This window comes from Pristis pectinata, chromosome 4, assembly GCF_009764475.1.
Source record: "Pristis pectinata isolate sPriPec2 chromosome 4, sPriPec2.1.pri, whole genome shotgun sequence".
In the NCBI taxonomy this organism is placed as follows: Eukaryota; Metazoa; Chordata; class Chondrichthyes; order Rhinopristiformes; family Pristidae; genus Pristis; species Pristis pectinata.
In genome coordinates, this window is record NC_067408.1 from 48584823 (window position 1) to 48597947 (window position 13125).

A 13125-nucleotide genomic window follows, 5' to 3' on the forward strand; every position below is an offset into this window, starting at 1 on the left:
AAGGGTTAAACATCTAACGAGATATAATTGAATCTCAATATTGTACATTTTATAAGTTCACTTTAAAAGATCAGTCACCGAATTGATATGATCTTAGTGAGTAGGATACACTTAACATTTTAATATCTCATCAGATCTTTATGATAAATTTCAGTGAAGAGAAATAAAAATTCATGACCCTTAGCTTTTATTGTGAAGCAGTCCAATAGGTTGAATTGTGAGACAAAGCCCACCCCTTGGAGATGGTGTGGTATTTAAAGGCTGCAGCTGTCATTTAATAAAATAGTGAAGGAAATAGAGGGAAAGAAAAATAATAATGCAGTCTAACCTTTTTGGTCATGATCCACAAGCAGACAGGTTATGATGACTTAGAACTTAGTAGTTAGCAATATTTCTAATTTTTTAAAAAACTGTTTAATTAGCATTACCTCTTATTGATAAGCCACTTTGGAAGTGAAGTTATTAAGCTTATATTTGAAGATTGAGGACAAATGTAGAACAGGATAAGTCTATGAACAAAATAAACCTAGTTTTATTGGGAATGTTCTGTATGGAAAGTGACCAGCTTGATGTTTCTTGATAACTAACTACAGGAGTTAAGGGATAACTAATGAAACTTCACTTGTTTATTTATGTTTAAATGTCTCTGAGAGATTGAAATGGTGCAAATTGTGTTAATTCTGTTATTGAGTGTGGGCTGATTACTCTCTCCTCTTTGATATGTTATCCTAGTCCTACATCTTGTCCTATGTGTATCTTTGTTGCTGACAGTTCTAAAGTTGAGTTATGGGTTGACTGGAGCTATGCACACACACACACTTCAAAGTTCTTGTGTTTTTGGATAAATGCTGATCTGTAGGAACCTTGTAATTTTCTAGCAATACTACCACCCAATGGGTAGTTTTGATTCAATTGTTGCTTTGCTATTGAAATGTGCTTTAGAACTAGAAAAGATTAAGATTAGCTGGATTTTAATTTGATTTAACATTAATTAATTTCCAAAATCTAATTTTGTGACCACACTGAAGTGATTTGAAACCTCCACTTTGCCATTCATTATTTTACAGGTGGACAAATTTGGCATATTAATGTTGGCAAGAGAGACTTGTGAAACAAGCTGATGACTAAGTAGTTTCTTGCTGTGTTGCTTGTATTATGTGAAACCTACCTCAAATGCATTAAGTGGAATAGTGGTGTTCTGTTCTTTCATCTCCTTTGGGTATAGGTTCAATGGTTAGATTTCTTAAAAAAAAATGACCATTTCCTTGCTGGCTGTGAAACTTCCAGATGACATGAGTTCAAAGAATTGTTAGCCATTCCTGGTATATGACTCAACCATAAAACTTGACTGACTCTAGGTGAAATACTGGATAAGTTGGGGAAATAGCAGTGTTCAGTAGTGCCAATTATGAATAGTTTGCATTGTCATCTCATTTGTCTTCCACCAAGAATCTTCAGTTGTTGACCAAAAAGGAAGCTTCAGAATTTTTAATCCTTTTAACATTTAAGTTCACATCTATTCTTTACAATTTTACTCAATGTATAAAGTTTATCTTTGCAGCCTTCCTATTAGAAATGCCCACAATCCATGGCTGGACTTTGAAAGCATTGGTGCAGCAGCAATGCCAGATATTGCCCCTGTTGATTGGGCAGTGAAGAGGTATTAAAATAATACTATGTATCAATGTGCTTGAATTTTCAGTATATGATTGATTCTGGTAATTACCAGTGAAATCCAGGGATTTTTTGCTTAAAGATCAACACTGACAAATAGTTTTTTAAATTTCACTCCATGCTCACTATCACACCATAAGGCAGAGTGCACCACAGATATCAGCCAGCAGACATCCAGAATTTTAGGTTTTTGAATATAAAACAGTATTGTAGAAGACAAATGCTTTTCATTCCTCAATTTTCTTTTAGCTGGAACTTTCACCCTCTTTCTAGAGTAGTCTTGTAAATACTAGCTGTCATTGTGAAACTTTGGTTTGACTTCATTGGTGGGCTGTCTGACTGGAGAATGACAGTGCCGTCACCTAGCCTTTATTTAGCCTGTGCTCCTGTCAGCAAAAATTCCAGTGGATTTTTCTTTATTTCAAAGATGCTGTGGTCAATGGTTGTAATGATTTCTTCACTTTAGATTGGTAAAATGTATAGCCTAGGAGCTGAGATTTGGACTTTTTTTTAAACTAAGATGGTGACTCCCACCCCATCTTCTCTCACTAAGTATCAATCGTGCGGGGATGTGGTCTTTGTATATCTGATTACTCTTGGTGAGACTAACAGGTGAATGTTCACTTTAGGAATGTGACCTTCAGTGGTGCCAACATGAAGTCCTTTTGAGGGACTGCTCAGCAGTCACTACAGTATCTTTCACTCTAATTCCAGTCTGATCAAACAAAGTAAACTTTATTTTTATGGATGGTGATAGCTTAGCTTAACAGGTTATTTGTTTTGGAATAGGACTGCTTGGCCACAAAATGCCCACTGTTTGGCTACAAACATGATTGAGGCAAATCCAATGCATAACCTTTTTTGGGCTATCCTGAGCAGGCAATTACTTTTGGGCAGATCGATCTCATGAATAGGATTCCTTTTTATGAGCTCTTCTACTGTTTATCTTTTAAAACAAACTTAATGTGTTCTGATCTTACAGATAATTTGGGTGGGGGAAGAATCTGTGGCAGTGTTAGATAACTCCAATGGCTAATAGCAATTGAAAACTTGTTTTATTCATTCATCTGGCATGTAATAGCAACAGAACTACTTGGAGATCCTTGCCTTACCTGGATATCAATGACCACTAAGCTCCTTTCCTTTTTTCAAAAAAAAAGGGAGGGAGAATTAGAACCTGTAACTTTTTTGTGAAATGTTCCATTGTATATGTTCATAATTTATTCAATGAATTTGATCTATTGTCTGGTAGGGAATTAACTTGTGACTTCTGTTGTCCATTAGGCCAAATGCTTATACACCACAAACAGCCAGCATTGGAGTGGGTACGGAAACAGAACCCAAAGAATGGAGCTGGGAGAATAAGTTAGTATTCCTCAAACCAAAGCTGTTGCATTTATAGACATTCCTATAGTGTTTCTGAATTTTAAGCAGAGGGCATCAGTAAGGGAAGATGGATCATGTTTTACAGCAATTGACATCTTTAATTAAAGAGCATTGATGGAGTAGAATTGGTCTTCACCTAGCAATTGAACTTGGTTGGAGCCAATTTTTTAAAAATCCTCTGCTAGTGCTTTCATTTTTGTCCTTTTCATACCTGGTGCTTTCCCATAATTAACAGGACATTTTTGTCAAAATGACTTGACTTTATATGGCGATGCTCTTGCACCTGAGCTAAAACCTAGATTAAAATTCCTGGATACCTGGGGGGGGGGGGGTGGCTTCTCAGGTTATTTGGTAGAAGATGTATTGACCTCAGTTACCAAACTGAGAATGATTTAACTGTATTGTCTCCATAATGGGGAAGTGGTAAGGCTCCCTTTGGTCATGACATCTAGCTAGCATGGCTGACACACTACTTCAAACATGAACAAATGTTCACACCAAATTGGAGTGCTAGTACTTTAAAATTGTCCCTTGCTTCCTAATAAACTAATATAAGCTGCAAATACACTTTGGAGTTTCATATTGGTAAAAACCAGGGGCAGTATATCATCAGTTGTATGAAATAATTTAGCACAGAATACTTGAGGCACAATAACAATAGCATGATTTGATCTATAGTGTAATACCATCACTTGGGCAAAATAACATCCTGCTCTACCTTTTGCAGAACATGCATTTAGATCCCACACCAAAGCCTATTTTACTGGTGTCAACTAATGAGATGGTATCAGGCTGTACAAAACTGACAAACATTGCTTAAAATCTGAGCTCATTTGAAGTGGTTTCCTCCTCCACCCCAAATTTACAGCTCTTGGAGTTTTGCCTCTCAAGCCTGTGCTTCTTCAACTGAAGGATGTAAGCCAACAGAAACTGAAACTGATGAAACGGTGCTGAAGCGGCGACAGAAGCAGATAGATTATGGAAAAAACACTCCTGCCTATCCAAGATATCAGCAGGAAGTTCCAAAGCAAGTATTTTTTTAATAGTTTTTGGGCAAGGGAGATCCTGTTACATGATACGAACTCTACCATAATGAACATCTTGGAAATTGATTACTGAAACTGATATGGGAAGTACTGGTCAGGATGGTAATGAGCATGTGCTACCATTAATAGAATGTTGGTTCATCCAGATGCAATTCAATAGTCCCTTGAGCTGTTTGTTATCAAATGGGACTAGCTTAGATGGGCATCTTGGTTGGTCTGGATGAGCTGGGCCAAAGGGCCTGCTTTCACGCTGTATTACTGACTCCATCTACATAGAGTACATTGCTTTTGCAGCAGAAAAGAATTAAACTAGATTCCTCATGTTTGTCAACTTTGCTTAATCATGATCTAAATGGGTTAATTCACCATATGATTCTTTACACAATTTTGAAATCTTTATAACCCTAGTTCTGTCTGCAACTGAAGAGGACAACCTCTCCCACATGCCTAAGGAGCAACTATTTGCATTTAACTTGTAACAAATAATAGGGAAAATTGAATAATGTGTCTACCTAAATTACCAAACCAGCCTTGATATCTTCCCTCTCCCACAAACCACAAGCAGGATTCCTCAACTAATCTATAATGATGCCTCTTGCACATTGTCAGTTGCTCACAAAGCCTGAATGACAAGCCTCAAGGCACATCCATCTGGATACCATTGACACAGTCTGCTCAGGTATATGTTGTGGTCTTCAGTTGCAGTAAAGATGAGACAACATTGCAGATACACTTAAGTGCTGGATTTGCACTTGTAACAAACGGAGTTGCAAATGTTTTTCCTTTTTTTTGAAAGGAGACTAAGAGTGCCAGGAATACACCCACAGACTCCTAATAAGTACAAGAAGTACAGCCGCCGCTCCTGGGATAAGCAGATCAGGCTATGGAGGAAGGCACTTCATGCTTGGGACCCACCACTTGAGCAGGGGGACAGCCTGAAGTCAGTGTACGTAGAAAAAAAAATACTGTAGTTAAATGAGATGGCTGTTTGTTAATCTGTGGAGGTGATCAGAAGGGAGTAAACTAATTGGAATGAATGTCTTGGAATAATAGGTATTTTAACCACATTTAACTGGCTTCATTCCATAATCATCTACCATTAGCAAACAGACCTTCTGGAAGTAGGTGTGGGGTGGGATTGAGATCTAATTTTCTACTATCCTCTAAGCACTTCCTCAACATTTTGCTACTGAATGCCTAGATCTAAATTTTAAGGTGGTTCTTTTGTTCTGCACTCCATTTTAAGCAACCTTTTCTGTAAACTACTTTAAAGGCCAAAATTGCTACTTGGGTGACTCCTCCCACTGAATTGTGTTCCGGTAAAGCTATCAGGTGGGTGAGAACTGGGGGTTGCCAAACCTAACAAAATTTAGATTGGGTACATAATCAGAAATTCCTCTGAAATGAACGTTTGTCTCTGCTACCTATGGTTCTATCTGTGACCTTCGCTCCTTGATACTTTCCAATAAGCAAGAAAGCTATTTTATTCTCCTGGGTTCTGGGTGTCACTGGAAATTCCATTTATTGCCCATCCTTAGTTGCCATGAGATGGTGTTGAGATGCTGCCTTAAACTGCTGAGGTCCTTCTGGTGAAGGTTCCCACTTTTGAATCAATGATGTTGAACAGCCTGGGATTTATTTCCAAGTCAGGATGGTGCATGACTTGGATGGCAATGTGCAAGTGGTTTTCCTATGCATTTGCTACTCTTGTCCTTGGGGACAAGAGATTGCAGGTTTGGAAGATGCTGCTGGCATAGCCTAGGCAAGTAACTACAGTGCATTTTGCAGATGGTACATGCTACAGGCAGTGTGTGCCAGTGGTAAGTAATGTTAGGTTGTGACTAGGACACCAATCAAGAAAGCTCCATCCTAGATGTTGAGTTGCATTTAGCCAGCCTAGTGGAGAACATTCAATTATCTTGAATAGCCTCATAAGTGATGAAATGACTTTTGGATGTCAGGAAGTGTCACTTGGCACACGTTACCCAGCATCCAACCCGCTATTGTAGCCACAGTATTTACCATTCATTTGGTTCAATGCTGCCTTGATGTCAAGGGCAGTAACCATCTTCTGGAATTTCAAGCTTTGGTCCATGTTTGGACCAAAGTTTTAATGAGGCCTGAAGTAATGGTCTGAGGAAAAACTCTCAATGAATAGATTGAGTGAAGTGATGCTTGATAGTAGTGTCAATATCTTATTTGATTTGAAAGTATTGCCCAGTTGGTCTGATTAGCAGTGATAATTTTCTATTTTGGGTAGATATGATTGTTGTAACTGTTCTGGAATAGGCTGGCTGGAGGCACAGTCAATTCTGGAGATTGGACTTCTAACAGCTACATTAGCTCACTTTTAATTTCTCCTTATTGGTGAAATTCCCTTTTGTTCTACCTATCCCTCCCTCTGTCTGCTAATGAAAACTTGCTTTTGTCTTTCCCAGTTCTGACTAAGGATCAAGGAGCTGAAATATTAACTTTCAACAGATGCTACCTAACTTGCTGAGTGTTTCCAGCACTTTTTTTTTAACTGAAACTTGAAATTTGACCTCATTACTTATTTCAGTTTCTTATCAATTGGATTAAGCTCTGCCACAATTCATTATTTCAGACCTGGCATGGGTATATGGACTCCTCTTCATAGCACGAACACGGCCCAGAGACCATTTGAACAATGGTTTGGTCCCCTGTGCTACACGGGTATGACTACTTCTTCACCATCGGTAAGCTGTTCTGTGATCTTCTTTGCAGATCTGATCCAAGGTCTTGTATGCCTAATATAATAGTACCATTTATACAGTGCCCTTTATAAAGCATTCTGAAGTGCTTTTAGAGATCTTGTCCAAGACAAGGAAGTATTGGGATAAGTAAACAAAGTTGGTTTTATGAAGGACTTCAGAGAACCAGGAAACTAGAACAGTTTAGTGTGTGCCTCAACATAAGGTGTCAATGGGGGTCTAAAGGAGAAGAGTATACAGAGACCATATCTTGCTGGATGATAGAATATTATTCTAGTCTGCATCTTTCCTGTATTTAGTTTTGCCTTCCTTTTCCTCACACCACCAGGTTCAAGAACAGTTACTTCCCTTCAACCATTTGGTTCTTGAACCAAATAGAAAAACCCTAATCACCACTAACCAGTTTAGCAACACCGTGACCACTCTGATCATTTTGCACTAAAATGGATGTTTGTGTTTTTGTTCTAATTTTCTTGTGAATGCTGCTATGTGCCTGTGATGCTGCTGCAAGTAAGTTTTTCATTGCATGTATACATGTACCTGTGCATATGATGAACATGACTTTGACTTCAATGAGCTAGACTTTCTGGGTCAAGGAAAACTTGTTAGTTTGCCTACTTCTGTCAACTTTTTCCTCCAAGTTATCTTCCTTTATCTAGAAAATATGACTGGAGTGAGTGAAGACTAGCAGCTGGATAATGGAAACATTTGGGGTTAAGGAATGAATGGGGAGCAGTCCTGCTCCATTAGCTTGGAATGGCTGGAAGTTCCTATATGGGGGGAAAAAACTAAATACTTTGACTGGTGGAAACCAGTACAGTAAGAAATATTACTAAATTGGATGTGTGCTGATGTCTAGGCTCTGCTCCAGCCTTGAGCACTGGCTGACATACCCAGCACTCATTGCTATAATTGTCCATATTTTCTTTAATTTACCACTCAGATTCCTTTAACTATTTTTGCTGCATGTGCAGCCAAGTGACCAACTTGGTACTTCAGTATTGTAGTCTAATGTTACAAAAACCTTCCATACCATTCACAATGCATTGCATTTTACAGATGCCAGATGATCAAAGTTCCTATCAATCTTCTCCATTTGGCTTGTCCCAAAATGGAGACGAGGATCCCTTTGAACTGCTCAGGTATTTAAGGAAAGGCCGTGGGAATAACTGGACACAATGGTAAAAGTCATCCAACACTTTCCCGACAGAACGGACTTCAGTCCGGAATAAAGGAAGAGTTTGCTATATGCAAAGTGAGAGGATGAGATATGATTTGGTTTGTGAATTTTGTATCTGATTAACTTCATGAATTTTAAAAAAAAGAATTCAGCAGTTTCTCTTGGCTGTTGATCTACAGCTTAGATATTTTTTGTGGGTGAGGTAAAGGGGAGGAAAAGGAAGGAGAATAACCTTTGAGGTATTATACAGGGAAATGCCCAAGTGTTTGTTATAACCTTGCATCTTGATTCAGATGAAGTCTCCCCAGCCCTGCCCAAAAACATCTATGGGTAGTAGCCTTTTGGTTATGAACTTAACTGAAACCATATTCAATAAGGTTTTTAAACTGAAATTGCTGAATTTTTTTCAATTTATTTCTGCAAAATTCATTTTTCCCAGATGTCATTGTGATATCAAAGTTTAATATCTCTGATCCTCATGCACAATAGAAATTAAACACTTTCCCAGGTACTTCACTTTTGTTTAGTGAAGCAACTATGGTCAAGGCCAAACTCCTGGCTCTTTTCCTGTTGCTGAAAATTAGTCACTTCATGGTGTATGGAAGAAGAACAACTGACCCTTAACAGTTAATGAACAGCACTTTGTGCTTGTACCTCTTCATGTATGGAAAAATACAGAAGTAATAGCAGAACAGGAGGCTCTATTTTCTCCTGAACCCCTCCACTGACCCTACCTCCCTTCTCTTCTTCCCCCCCCCCCCATCTACTTAAATTGAATCCAATATCTGACCACCTTGCAACTAATGAGAGGCAGTTTTTCATGTAAAGTACTCCCAAGTTAATGTGAGGATCAAATTAACTTAAATTTGGGACTGAACTACCTCCTAGAGAAATTTTTGCATTAACTTCACATTGTTAACTGAAGTCTAGCCCCTTCTAACTATGTACTGTAAATTCTCAAATGCTGAAATTTTTTTAGTATCTTCCATAACTAATCATCAAGCTTAGGAATGTTCTGGAATTTGACCTCTTGTCACACTTGACTTGTTGGCCAGTACTTGGTCCCTGTGGCAATCACTGCACGTGTGATCACCATGTCTACATAATTTTTGATCACTTGTACTAAGTTTAACAAAACATTAACACAGTATCTTGCATGCCTATACAAATGATTTTCTTTTTCACCCAATGTGGTACTGTCAACCAATTCCTATTGGGCACCAGTTCCCTCAAACACTTGTCCATTTTTCCTTCATTGAAATGTTTGTGGTTTTCCTCACCTCCCACCTGCTTTTAGATAAGTCACTATAGTCAACAGGATCAAATCCTGCATTTGGCTATGGAGTTGAATCTGGGTGAACAAATAATCCTTCTAAAGCTGTTTTTATTGCCAATGAGTCTGTATGTAAGAAGCTTTGCATATTTATTGCCTCAATTCCTCATTCGTTGACATGGTGTACCAAGTGTACATTGTACCTTTTGTAGTCCTTCTATACCTGGGATCAGGATGAGCATGTCACTTCTGGAGCCTGTAAATGTTCTGTTTTAGATGACTTTTGATTCTCTGCTGTAAGGGCAAGTTTCTGTAACTTTAAACAGTAAAAATGATCAGAAGGTTCAAGTGTCCTTGGATCTACTTTGTATTTTTAAAAAATGCTTCTAATGCAAATACATGGGTGAGAAGCTGAGCTTAATTCATTCTATAGTTTCAACAGAGCACTATATGGTTGCAGTAAGACTTTACTCTTTTGAGCATGGATCATTGATCACTGAATGTTTAATGAATTAAAATGGCAGGTAACAATCTTTGAATCCAGCTTGTGAAGACTCCAAGGAAGCTAGCCATGACCATCTAGACTAAAAAATAAAACCATGGATAAGGATTGCAAAAGTGGAGTGGAATTGGATAATATTACGAATGTGCAATGACTAGTAAAGTTAAATTGTTATGGTCATTAATTGATAAGTGGACTGGTACTGAGAATACTGATTGAAAAGAATCTAATTATCTTTTCCACCCAAAATTTAAGGTGCAGGTTTTAACATGCATTGTGAAAGGCAAGTAGTTCAAAAGCAGGGAGCTAGAAAGGACATGCAAATAATGTTTCAGTTATCAGGACTTCAGCAGTATTTGATATAGGTCTTCCTGCATGTAATTACAGGGAAATGTGGCAGCCAAATTTGTATCTTGTAACTGCATACACCAGTAATCTGTGGGTGAGGTTGACTGAAGCAATGTGTGAATTTAATAAAACAGAAGATAAAACCATTGGTCTAGAAATTAACTTGGATTGCACAGGACCTATAACAGATTGTTAGGACAGCAAAATTCTTGAATAAGTAAAAACTAATTTAACTAGAGATTGGGGCTTCTCACAGTTAAATTATCAAATAGCAGCTAGACTGAAAATTGGAAGCAGTTTGGAATGTGGCAGGAGGGAGGGGAGAATTTGGGACTGGGAGGAAGTGTGAGAGCAGGCTCGCAGAGAACATAAACTGATTATAAAAGCTTCTATAAATGTGAAGAGGGAATAGTGAAGGTAAATGTAGATCTTCTGCAATCAGAAGTGGGGGGGAAATGAAGTGGCAGAACAATTAAACCCATACTGTTGCCTTCCCAAAGGAAAATGCCAACTTTCCAGAAATGGAAGGGAACTAGGGCTCCAAGTGGCAGGACATGCAGACATTCACTATTAGTAAAAGTGCTAGGGAAATTACTGGGGCTAAAGGCTAACAAATCCCTGGGGCCTGATAATCTACATCCTAAAGAACTAAGTATTTGGCCTTGGAAATGGTGAAAACATTGGTCACCTTCTTAAAACCTTTAGACTCCGGAGCAGTTTCCATGAAATAGTTACATATGCCACCCTCCACTATTTTTGAGGAAGGGTTGAAAATGGGGGAATTACAGACCTGTGAGCCTAATTAATTCCAGTCATGTGGAAAATACTAGAATCATAAAAGATGCAAGGACAGGACATATAGAAAGCATTAAAAGGGATTGGAAATTGGCATGAATTTATAAAGAATCTTTTTTAAGATCTTGGATGATAAGAGAACCAATGGATGTGATTTACTTGGACTTTCGTAAGGTTAAAGTACCACAGAAGAGGTCAAGTGCAAAATTCAGGACCTGAGATGTGCTGTTGATTTACCTGGACTATCAGTTGGTGTGTTCATCTCCAGAATATCCAACTGGTACTTAGTACATGGACCCAAATTTAATCTGCTAGTTAAACACCAGCTGTATCCTATTATCCTGACTCCGGATTTGCATTGTACCTTAAATCTGTCAGCTGGTGCTTCATGTCTATTATGTAGCCTGGAAGCTGAGTTTCCACCTTAATTCTTCCTGTTTCCACCCTACCAATATCTTTACCTTTTAAACTGGTCCAAAATCCAATCTTCATCTATTGTTCAGGACTTCTGGTCAATCTATTTAGGAACTCAACACAGCACAACTGATTCAGGGAATAGGAAACCTAGGATTCAAATTGTGGTGCAGCATGTGCAAGAACTACAATTGTTAATTAAAACTTTCCAATGGCATTAATTGAAGGATAATGAGGGGCTGGTGGTGATTACCAATTCATTAACTGTTGCAATAAGGACACTAACTTTTAAATGATTTGCAGGCTTCTTTGAGGTTGGAATCAAGACTTCAATTGGAAAATTTATGCTTGGGGTTCCTGGATAAGGGAATGGTCTAAGAGGTGAAATTTTTTTTGTCACAGTGAATTATAGTTCACAACCAGTTGATGATGATTACATTTATAAGTACCATAGAACCATACAGCACAAAACAGGCCCTTCAGCCCACCATGTTGTGCTGTCCATCAAACCACCCTCACACTACCTAACCCCTTCCTCCCGCATATCCCCTCCCATCCCACACTCCATATGCCTATCCAACAAGCTCTTGAACCTGTTCAATGTATTATCTGCCTCCACCACCACCCCAGGCAGTGCATTCCATGCACCAACCACTCTCTGGGTGAAAAACCTCCCCCTGACATCTCCCCTGAACCTCCCACCCATAACCTTAAAGCCATGCCCTCTCGTCATGAGCATTGGTGCCCTGGGAAGGAGGCGCTGACTGTCTACTCTCAGTATTTTATACACCTCTATCATGTCTCCTCTCATCCTCCTCCTTTCCAGTGAATAAAGCCCTAGCACCTTAAGCCTCTCCTCATATTCAATACTCTCTAATCCAGGCAGCATCCTGGTAAATCTCCTCTGCACCCTCTCCAGCACCTCCACGTCCTTCCTATAATGAGGCAACCAGAACTGAACACAGTACTCTAAGTGTGGCCTAACTAGAGTTTTGTAAAGCTGCATCATAACCTCGCGGCTCTTAAACTCAATCCTGCAATTTATGAAAGCCAACATCCCATTGGCCACCTTAACTGCTCTTTCCACCTGTGAGGCAACTTTCAATGAACTGTGAATATGAACCCCCAGATCCCTCTGCTCCTCCACATTGCCAAGTACCTTGCCATTCACCCAGTACTCTGCCCTGGAGTTTGTCCTTCCAAAGTGTACCACCTCACACTTCTCGGGATTGAACTCCATCTGCCACTTGTCAGCCCAGCTCTGCATCCTATCAATATCTCTCTGTAAGTTCCGACAGCCCTCCACACTATCCACAACACCACCTATCTTACTGTCGTCCGCAAACTTACTAACCCAGCCCTCCACCCCCTCATCTAAGTCATCTATAAATATCACAAAAAGTAGAGGTCCCAGAACCGATCCCTGCAGGACACCACTAGTCACTGCCTTCCAATCCGAGGGCACTCCTTCCACCACAACCGTCTGCTTTCTACAGGCAAGCCAATTCCTAATCCACACAGCTAAACTTCCTTGGATCCCTTGGCCTCTGACCTTCTGAAGAAGCCTACCATGAGAAACCTTATCAAATGCCTTACTAAAATCCATATAAACCACATCCACTGCACTACCCTCATCAATCTTCCTGGTCACCTCCTCAAAGAACTCTATCAGGCTTGTGAGGCAAGATCTTCCCTTCACAAAGCCATGCTGGCTGTCCCTAATCAGTCCATGATTCTCTAGGTGTTCATAAATCCTATCCCTTAGAATCCTTTCT

At 39.3% G+C, this 13125-nt stretch overlaps 1 protein-coding gene across 1 annotated transcript in view; it reads left to right on the forward strand.

Annotated features, from left to right (window-relative positions):
* Positions 1-312: 312 nt before the first annotated feature.
* Positions 313-13125, forward strand: part of LOC127569401 (protein FAM53A-like) — a 109481-nt gene continuing 96668 nt past the window's right edge. Inside the window, exons 1-7 of the mRNA XM_052014012.1 lie at positions 313-357; positions 1562-1660; positions 2959-3039; positions 3929-4087; positions 4903-5052; positions 6712-6823; positions 7898-9625. Of these exons, the coding sequence (XP_051869972.1) occupies positions 317-357; positions 1562-1660; positions 2959-3039; positions 3929-4087; positions 4903-5052; positions 6712-6823; positions 7898-8023 (768 nt within the window). The 5' untranslated portion in view covers positions 313-316 and the 3' untranslated portion in view covers positions 8024-9625. Of the gene's footprint in view, positions 358-1561; positions 1661-2958; positions 3040-3928; positions 4088-4902; positions 5053-6711; positions 6824-7897 lie in introns of the transcript that reaches the window.